General features: G+C 34.3%; 1 protein-coding gene across 2 annotated transcripts; it reads right to left on the reverse strand.

Annotated features, from left to right (window-relative positions):
• Window positions 1-5083: 5083 nt before the first annotated feature.
• On the reverse strand, window positions 5084-9095 carry LOC112797097 (putative pentatricopeptide repeat-containing protein At3g25970). 2 transcript variants are annotated; one of them, XM_025839856.3, is made up of 4 exons: window positions 8894-9095; window positions 8531-8793; window positions 7485-7570; window positions 5084-7398 (listed from the first exon to the last, which is right to left on the reverse strand). In XM_025839856.3, the coding sequence occupies exon 4, from the start codon at window positions 7212-7214 to the stop codon at window positions 5100-5102; it is 2115 nt and encodes a 704-aa protein (XP_025695641.1). In that variant the 5' UTR covers window positions 7215-7398; window positions 7485-7570; window positions 8531-8793; window positions 8894-9095; the 3' UTR covers window positions 5084-5099. The 2 variants fall into 2 exon arrangements, with proteins under 2 accessions (XP_025695641.1, XP_025695642.1); XM_025839857.3 differs by having other exon boundaries at window positions 8531-9095.
• Between the last annotated feature and the right edge of the window lie 1204 nt (window positions 9096-10299).

The following is a 10299-nucleotide window of genomic DNA, read 5'->3' on the forward strand; positions in this document are numbered from 1 at the left end:
AGTGGAGGATTTGAGTTTAACAATAATGGGGCGTGATTAGATCCATTCTCAGACAATCTAGTAACTACTGCTGCCGTATAGGAATTGAACCACACATCATCAGCCATGATTCGATCTAAACGTTCTTGGATTAACTCTTGCCCTCTTCTTTTATTGGACCAAGTAAATGGTCTCCTAACCATACCTATGTTTACCAAGCCATTTTCATTAATAAATCCAGAAAAGGAAGCCATGGAAGCATTAGATTTGACTCCCCCACCATCCTTCTCTTGGAGACTGGTGATAGCATTAAAATCTCCAAGGACAAGAAAACGATTTTACAGTTGCTGAAAAAATGATGATAATTCCCCAAATTAAGAATCCCGTGTCTGATCCGACGTACTTAAATGCACCCCTACAACTCCCCAAATTTCATTATTAACTGGGTCTTTAATTATGGCAGCAATGAAGAACCGACTAGACAGAATAACTTCAGTCTCCACCCCCTCCTTCCATGCTAGAGCAAGCCCACCTGCAGTACCCTCCGAATCCACCAAAACCCAGTCCACAAAGCCGCATTCCCTTAACTTCCTCTCAACTTGACGAGGTTGATTTTTAGTTTCGCAAAAGAAACCAACCTCTGGGGAGTAGGATCTACAAATCCTTTAAGATTATGGAATATTAGGGGTCTCCCCAAACCCTGACAATTCCAACTTATCAACTTCATGGGTCCTGGGGTGCTAATTGACAGCTGGCACCCTCCACCTTCAGAGTAACAGTAGTGTGGTCATCGAAACACATCTTCTTCAGCTATTCTGGGTTTTCCTTCCCTCCATTCCTCCGTTTACTCCCCATAAAAGACTTGTTACGAGAGCCATGTTGTCTTGCAAGCTATTTCATACTCACTTTTTTAATATCAATACTAGACCTTTTAGGGGTGGTAATAATATGTTGATCGTGAGTCAAGGCATTCGAAATATCAACCAAAGCCAGTGGGGTAGCAGTGCTAGAAAAGGTTTGACCAGTATCCTCCGAATTCCCCTCTCTTTCCACCCTACCCTCTGAATTAGAGGAAGCCTGGTGGTTTGATTGCTTCTGTTTTTCTTCTTTCATGCTTATTCCATCAAAACCTTCAATTAACCATGAAGGAAGAGGCTTTTTCCTTGGCTGAATTAAACCAACATTTGCACTGATCTGTTGTGAGATACCTAACCTTTCCTTTCTTTCGAGTCTTCTACCAACCTAAACCGCTCTGAGCCATTCACCAACCTTATCATCCTTTAGGGTATTCTCAGTAGAGTTACAACTGATGTCTTGACAGTGCTTGGAATCATGTTCTAGCATAGCACAATAGGTGCAGAAAATTCCTGGTTATTCATACCTGATTCCTACTTCTACTATTTTTCAATCTGAACCCACAATTTTTAGAGTATCCCGGAGCCTCTTGTCACCGTTAATTTCCACCCTTACTTTAATAATGCGTGCCTCCTTGTCTCTAACTTCAAATAAGTTAATGTCACTAATGGTTCCCAGACGACCCCCCCAATTTTTTACCCACCTCCAACGTCTTGAACTGTTCTGGCAACTCCCAAAACTATGCCCAGATTGAAAAGGTAGATATCATGTTGTCACACACCTCTCCCAATTGGTTCCATCGTTGAACATGAAGCACATAGTTTTTGAAGAGCCAAGGAGCCCCCTTTCAATCCTCATAACATCGCTTTCTTTTTGAAAAAGAATTGGAAGCGATTGTTGCCTTTCTCCACCACCTTAAATCCCTTTGGTTTAAACCGTATAGCAAATAGGACATTCTCTAATGTGCCAATCGAAAAAACCTGTCAGCGAAGATACGACCAACCAAACTTCTAGTTAGGGCTGGAAATATATACCCTACCGCGGGTACCTAACCTGGACCAACCCGTTTGGGTAGGGTTGTCTACCTTACCCACTGCGGGTAGGGTAGTGTAGGGTACGAATTTGCCTGCGGGTAGGGTAGGGTACGGGTTTAGGGTATACCCTACCCTACCCTACCCGCACCCCTAATATATATATATATATATATATATATATATATATATATATATATATAAGTTATGTATGTAGTGAAAAAGTGAGTGTTAAACTCACAATCTTTCTTATAAAAATTTGAAATAATCACTAAGTTAGTTGATGATCACATTATTTGTAATTTTATGTTGGATTTCTTTAAGATTTTATTGTTTTAAATTTTAATTTGAACTTAATTTTTTATTTTCTATGTTATTAATATGTATAAAATTTGGAATGGTTGAATTTTATATTTGCTTGAAAAATTTTTATTTTTCTGCGGGTAGGGTCGGGTAGAGTAGGATTTAGAACTTTAGGGTGCGGGTAGAGTTAGGGTTGAGAGATTCTCAACCCGCAGATAGGATAGGGAAGAGTTTTAAGAAAGTTTTCAACGCGCGGGTAGGATTAGGGTAGAGTCCAAACCCTACCCTATCCTACCCATTGCCAGCCCTACTTCTAGTGTAAGTTTAAACCCCTTCAGATATATCTATTTTCTCCAGAACAATCACCTCCTCCTCATCGCTGTCTCCGTTGTGATTTGTAGCACAGTGGTCCTCTTTGTCATCGCTCATGTTCAGCCACCAAAAAAAGAGGAGATGGATTGATAGAAACGAAGATTGAGAGAATTATTGTGAAAGAAAAGTAGAGAAAAGGTAGAGTAGAATATAGTAAGAAAATTAGGTTATAGATGAGAAGGTTGAATGAAAAGAAATTGATGATGAAAGAGCATAGATTAAATGGGTATGTTAATAGATAGAGGTCGTGGGTTCAAGTCTCCCTGTCTTTGATAAAAACAAAAAAAAAATCACTAATTTGTTAATATTAAATTTAGATGTTTAATTTTCAAAAAAAATTTTAACATTAACTTTAGGGATTAGCACCGATTAAACCGTATTTCAAATGCAATGAATTATTACTATTATTATTTATAGACTCTAGTAGTAAAAGAACATTTTGCAGCAGGTAAAGAAATTCCCGTTTTAATAGGATGTGTTTGGAACTTTTGTGTCGTATCAGAGTCAACCAAACTTACAATTTTGCATTATAAACTAGATTTTAATTATATATCTTTTATATTTCTTGATGTACATATTTTTTTAAATATATCGTAATAATATTTTAATATTTTATTAATATTAAAATATAAATTAATTTTTTAATTATTATTAGTGTCTTATTTTAATTATATAAAATATTTAAAATATCTTTTATTTTAATAAATAATAATATATATTATTTCTAAATTTATTTCAAGAATACATATCAAGAATAAGGTTAGACACGTTGACATGTAATGCTATTTCGGTGTATCCAAACGTATTTAAAAAAATTATTTTTATTAAGAAACGATTGGACACAGCAGACACGCGTGTCAGATGAGCGTTGATAAGTGTCGTGTCCGAAATGTGTTCAACACACAGACACAATAACGCAGCAAAGTGTTCATGCTTCGTAGGTTTTTGTTAATTGTGATAGCATATAACTTTTTATCCAAAATTAGACTAGAAAAACTTGGAATTTGTTTAAAATATTAGGGATTAGAATTCACTTAAAAGTTGATTTTTTTTACTTTAGAACAACTAAAAATAAATTATTTAAATTTTTTTTAGAATTTTAATTTCTATTTATACTTCATTTATAAATCAGACAAAAGAGGATCTGATTTTTAAATCATTCTCACATCTCTCAAACTGAATATATCAAATATAAAAAATATTCTTATTTATAATTAATAAAAGATTTAATTATTTTTTCAATTTTTATAGATTTATTAAATTTTTAATTAGGTATTTATATTTTTATTTCTTTTTAATTGGATCCTTATACTATATTGGATTTTGTAATTAAGTTCTTGCCGTGACAAAAATATTAGAATTAATGAAATATTTCACTAAACAAATCGAATATACTTAATACTTGATTGAATATTCCGTTTTGTGTTTATTAGCATATTCCATTAATTTTAACGTTTCTATCGTAGTAGAAATTTAGTTACAAAATTTGATATGATATAAGAACTCAATTTAAAAAAAAAGTATAGAAACCTAAATAAAAATTTGGTAAAACTATAGGAATCGATAGAATAATTTAACTTTGTCAAGAATGAAATTATAGAAGAAAAAAATTTAATTTATATAAAAATAATTCTAAACTAAAGAATTAAATTTGATTATATTAATATATTAAAATAATTCTAAACCATGAAATTAAATTTTAAATAAAAATAAATTATTTTCTTAAAATGAATAAAATTCTTTTATCATATTAAATAATTTTTAAATAAACTCTTAATATTCAACAAATAGTATTAAGTATAACAACGAAGAAAAAGAGGTTTTTTTATACATAAATAATTTAATTATTTTATTTACCGAAATATGTAATTTGTAGCGTATTTACTAATTTACATCACATTGATTTATCTCGTTTACAAAATAAACGAGATAATTTATTTACGTTATAAACGAGATATATCTATTTGTAAATATAAAAATATAATTTTTGAAAATAATAAAAAATATTAATAATTTAATTTAGATCAAACTCTTAAACATGAAACGTTTCAAATAATAGAAAAAATGGACTATTTCAAATAATAAAAAAGATAAGTAATTTCAAAATAATAGGCGGTTTTAACTTTTAACTCTCTGATTAATGAACCGCTGTATCGTATCACGTAATTTAAAACTACTCATTTAAATACGCCAATACGTGATATTTGCCTCCATGCATATAATAATACCAACAACACACATAACCAAATTCAAATATAATATAATAATAGTTATAATAGTTATTGTTTTTGCTACCAAATTTAAAAGCCAAGTTTGGACGCATGAAGCTACCGTGTTCCACTTCACAGATTTTAGTTACAATGTGCTATGATTATACAAGAAGCAAAGGAACTTGGTAAGGTCTTCAAAAAGTGAAGATTAGATCGGAAGTTTTAGCCAACTCACCTATTTACCAAAGTTATTAGCGGTGTGATAAGAAATCGTTATATATATATGGATTCTATTTTTTGGACAAGCGAATGCCTAGTTATTATCAGTGAAAATTTTGTCTCAAAATAGTTATAGAATTTGTGATATTAAACATGATGGTACTAACACAGTTTGATTGTCCAAATAATTGAACAACTTAGTTTCCTCCTTTAATTGATGTAGCAGTAAGTATATCTCATCACACTGGGGGTGGGAGTGATCTTCAGCATTGAAAGCATGCACTTTATTTTTTACTTCTATCCAACTCCAACCAGGAACCTTTTTCACTCCCCTTTCTCTCATCAGCCTAGTCACACTAGCTTTTTCATCCCACATCTTGAGTCTTCCATACATGTCAGAAAGCAGAACATAAGTACAATGATCCTCAGGCTCCAGCTCTAGTAAAATTTTCGCAACACCAATAGCTAATTCGATATCCCCACAAATTCTGCATGCACCTAATAAAGTCTTCAAAACCATGGCATCGGGTTCAAAGGGCATCGACTCAACCAGAGATTTCGCCTTCTCTAGATGCCTGGCTCGGCCATAGAGATCCACTGCGCAAGCATAGTGCTCCATTCGTGGTGGAATGCCAAAATCAAACTCCATTGACTTTATAAAGCTCCGGCCTTCTTCTACCAGTGCACTATGACTACATGCAGTTAGAACTGCAACAAATGTTATATGATCAGGTTTCACTTTTCTCTCTCTCATTAAGTAAAAGAGATCAAGCGCAACGCTGCCCTGTCCATGCTGTGCATGCCCGAATATGATTGAATTCCAGACTATAGCATTGTCTTTGGAGGTAGCATCAAAGGATTTCCTAGCATCTTCTATGACCCCACATTTAGAATACATGAAAATCAATGAACTAGCAACATATTTATTGGTATCAAAACCAACTTTAACAGCTAAGACATGGACTTGTTGACCTAACTGTAGAGTAGCTAAATCTGAACATGATCTGATAACAGCAGAAAAAGTATAGTCGTCAATCTGTATAGCCAGAAATCTCATCTGTACAAATAACCTCAAGACATCTTCATTCGAACCAACCTGTGAGTACCCTTCCAAAATGGAGTTCCATGTGCAACAATCTTTTAGGTCCATGGAAAAGAATATTTTAGTGGCATCTTCCATGCACCTGCTATTTATCCTAATATACATGGTAATCAAAGCATTTGAAACTGGAACAGATTTTTCAAAGCCTCGTTTTATTACCAAGCCATGTAAACATTTTCCATGGCTTTTGATATTTTGTGCAGAACAAGCACTGACAATCTCGGTGTAGGTATAAACATCAGGCACAAAACCAAAATTTTGCATATCAATGAAAACTTTAAAAGCAAGATCTTCTTTCTGATGCTTCATGTAAGCAGCAATCATAGAATTCCAAGTAACCAGATCACGACACACAGTAGCAGCATCAAATACTCTCTTAGCATCTAGTAAAGAACCACACTCTGCGTATGCCGTGATAATGGCATTGCAAACAGCGTTAAATGATTCCAGCCCATGTTTTACAATCTTACCGTGCAATTGCATAGCTAAACTGTAGAACTCAAAACCATCAAGCAATGTCAAAAAAGGAGATATTGTACCATCATCAATCCCAACACCCTCAAGTTCCATACACCTTAGCACCCAAAATGACATACCATGATCACCAACTTGTGAATAACCTGCAATCAATGCATTCCATGAGACATGGTTTCGCTCTGGCATCCATTGGAACACAACATGTGCATCATTGATGCTCCCACACTTGGCATACATGTCAAGAAGGGCACTACCGGAGAACAAATTCCCAGAAAACCCCATCTTGATCACAATAGAATGCAGTTGTCGCCCTAGCTCAAGCTCGCGATCACAAGCAACACCTTTGAGCATGCTTCCAAATGTGTGGCCATCAAATGCAAGTCCACACCTTCTCATGGAAGTGAAGACACCCCATGAGGCCTCGAGATCACCAGAGTTCACATAACCGGAAATCAAGGTATTCCAAGAGACAATGTCTCTGTGGGACATTTCGTCGAACAATTGGTGGGCAAGATCTAACTTTCTGCATTTTGTATAAGCACTTATGATGTTATTGGTAGTGTAGAGACAAGATATGGTTCCTAGCTTGATTGCTTGGGAATGGGCTGCTTGTGCTGCAAGAAAACTGATAGATGAGGTATGAATGAGAGAGTGCAACCTCTTCATTCATTGATGCAAACTTAAATTAATAATAAGAGTTATCTGCTCTGTTGCTTCTAGTATTGTTTTACTCAAGCCTCAACGATGAAGAAGCACAACTTCAAATGAGCTATAATCTTGAGAACATTCGTGCAAGAATGGTTTATACATAGGTGCATGGAAAGAAGAAAATCTCCATATAATCTGAAGCCTGGATAGCACGAAACCAATACCTTCAATAAATTGATGACATTATAATAAGAGAAATCAAGAACAAGAAACTCAAAGGCACAAGACCTTCATAGGCATAAGTTTTCCAGTTTAATGTCTTTCACATTATGGCCAGGCCAGCTACTTGGTGCTCAGGGACCTGAAGCATTTTCCTGTTGACAATAGCAACAAACCTCAGAACTCATCCATACCATACAATCAAACCAGGGCTTCCTAATAGGTCATGTGTCAACCTCAACCCAAACAGAATTTATTAAAACTCAACACCAATACACAGATTGAGAATTTTCACCATAACATGGCAGCAGCAGCAACAAAAACACTTATGGACCAAAAGCCCTAGGGCCAACCCGCAGACCACCTAATCCTTTTTTCTTTTTACATTGCTATCTATCTCAACAACACATATAAAACTTATTAAAACTTGGTGGAGATTAACTAGACCCACATACAACTAGCACCCTAGCTCGAATTTTAGCTTGATCAACCAAAATTCAACAAATCAAGTAATAACTAACACAAATACAATACTTAATAAAGTATAGAATGTCTCTGTGAAATCTATATACATATGAATACAATACTTAATAAGTTTTGGCACCCTGCATAATTAATCTTCTGTGAAATATATACACATAGGAGATTCTTTATTTATCAACTTCAAAACTAATGTGTCCTAAATAGGATACACTATAATAAATGTGGTATATTATAACTGCTCTGGTGGTATAATATTTTCAATTGAAGTCTGTGATTGTCTATACTTGGGGGTTGTTATAATGTTATTAGCATATTGTTCATTTTTTCACATTACAGAGATTGCATACTTAATTTGGACTTAACTCTTCAAAAATCTGATTATTACTCTCCAAAAAGGGACTATAACATGACAGAGCCATCTATGACTATGATGTAAAAGCTTAACTACTTGCATTATACAAAATTAGGATTAGGATAACAAGATTCAACAAGAGATCACAAGAAGCAAAACAGAACAAAATAAATATGAAAAAAAAAACAGAACAAGAAGAAGTTGAAACTAACAAATTGGATTTAGAAACAATAAGCAAGCAAACAGAGAGATAAAATGAAAGAAGGGAAAGTGTGGATACCAGAAAGCAAAATGGAAGAAGGAGAACAAGAAGGAGGAGCATCCACTGCGTCGTCCACCACGTCAGGGAGGAGGAGCAGCCACCGCATTAGGGAGGAGGAGGAGTCACTGCGTCATCCATCGCGTCAGGGAGCAGGAGGAGCCACCGCGTCAGGAAGGAGGAGGAGCCACCGCGTCGTCCACCACGTCAGGGAGGAGGAGCAACCACCGCAACTTCGACGAATCAGACAAAGACGAAGACGATGGCACAGCCGCACAGCACACCTTATAAAATGTGTTATTGTAATTTTAAGGCTGTAGACTAAAATTAACTTGAAGGGTTTAGGGTCAGCTCTAGGACTTTGGACTCAATTGACAATACTACCTTGCAGCACAGATGAGGGAGAAAACGGAGACCGGCTGCGAGAGAGAGGAGAAACAGAAGCGCAGAACAGCAGAGCCGAGAGGCACTGGCAGCGGCAGTGGAGACGGTGAGGCTGTCCAACAATGGAGAACAGAGAAGAGATGCGACGTTAGCCGTTAGGTTTTGTTTTCCTTTGTTTTCTTTAGTAAGCATTAAGCCAGCTGGTTAACCATACCACCTAGGACCATATATAGATGAGGTTAATAAAAAAACAAAAAAAAATGGTTATTAATTATTTACTAAAGTAATAAACTGATCTTAAATTGGTCTTAAAAGTTAAAAGTAAAAACCAAATTTAAATATATAAAATCAATTTTAACTTTTAAAGCAATTTTGACAGTTTAAAAAAATCAGTTTAAACTCTTTTTTTTATCATTATGATTTATGAAACCGGTTTACCTCTATAAACAAGGTTTTTTTTTTTTTTTTTTCCCGAACCTATAACAGATTTATATCGTGATTTATTCTTTCCTGTTAAAAAAGGTACTGTCATATTGTGGCAGTAGATAGATATTCATTCATTCATAATTCAAGATATAAGTTAGCCGTTGAAGTACAGGTTTAAAAGTTATTAAAAGTTAAAACACAAAAAACACTCCATTAATGAAACCCCATTTCTTGTATTTTAAAACTCAGTTATGCTACGTATATAAACTTTTTTTGTTTATGAGTCTTATAAATTGGGTCAAACTTAACAAAAACTACTCTCACCTAATTCAAGTGTGTTAAACATGCGCGTTATTCAATCTTTTTTAAAGCGTGCTAATCACCATTATGAATGATTCTTCTTCGTCTTCCTCAATCAAAACTGCAACCGTCGAGATTCAAGACACATTCGAAAACTTTGAAGAAACTTTCAAACTTCTCGCCAATAGTCGACGAAATCAACAAGGAAACATCAAAATCTCCATAAAAAATAACAAAAAAAAAAGAAACATTATTCAAGATATTGTTTCACTAATCTTCTAGGTTTTTCACATTTCTCTTTCTGATTTTAAAAATAAAGCATTATATCGTCGTATTTTTCTTTTATTAAGTAGATTCATTATATGTTCTTGGTTTAAAGTAGACATTAAAGTTCTGGTGAAACTGTTCAAGTCGGTTATACTGCTTTACGTATTTTTAGTGAATAGTTTAACGTGCTTTTTCATCTATTTTTGTGCATGTTTGCATGTTTGGAAGTGAGTTTGTATACATATAAACTTTGACCTGTATTTCAAGTGAACTCATATTTGGACGTATATAGCCAATTTTTAGGTGTATATCATCGAATTCAAATGTGACTGGTACTTCTAGTGAAATTTTGAACTTAAATATCATTTTGAACTCATATAATGTTATGTAATTAAAAAAAATACAGGTGCATG

The sequence above is a fragment of the Arachis hypogaea genome, chromosome 4 (assembly GCF_003086295.3).
Source record: "Arachis hypogaea cultivar Tifrunner chromosome 4, arahy.Tifrunner.gnm2.J5K5, whole genome shotgun sequence".
In the NCBI taxonomy this organism is placed as follows: domain Eukaryota; kingdom Viridiplantae; phylum Streptophyta; class Magnoliopsida; order Fabales; family Fabaceae; genus Arachis; species Arachis hypogaea.

Excerpts from the sequence above, each read along its gene's own strand:
- LOC112797097 (XM_025839856.3), bottom strand. The coding sequence starts at position 7,214 with ATGAAGAGGTTGCACTCTCTCATTCATACCTCATCTATCAGTTTTCTT.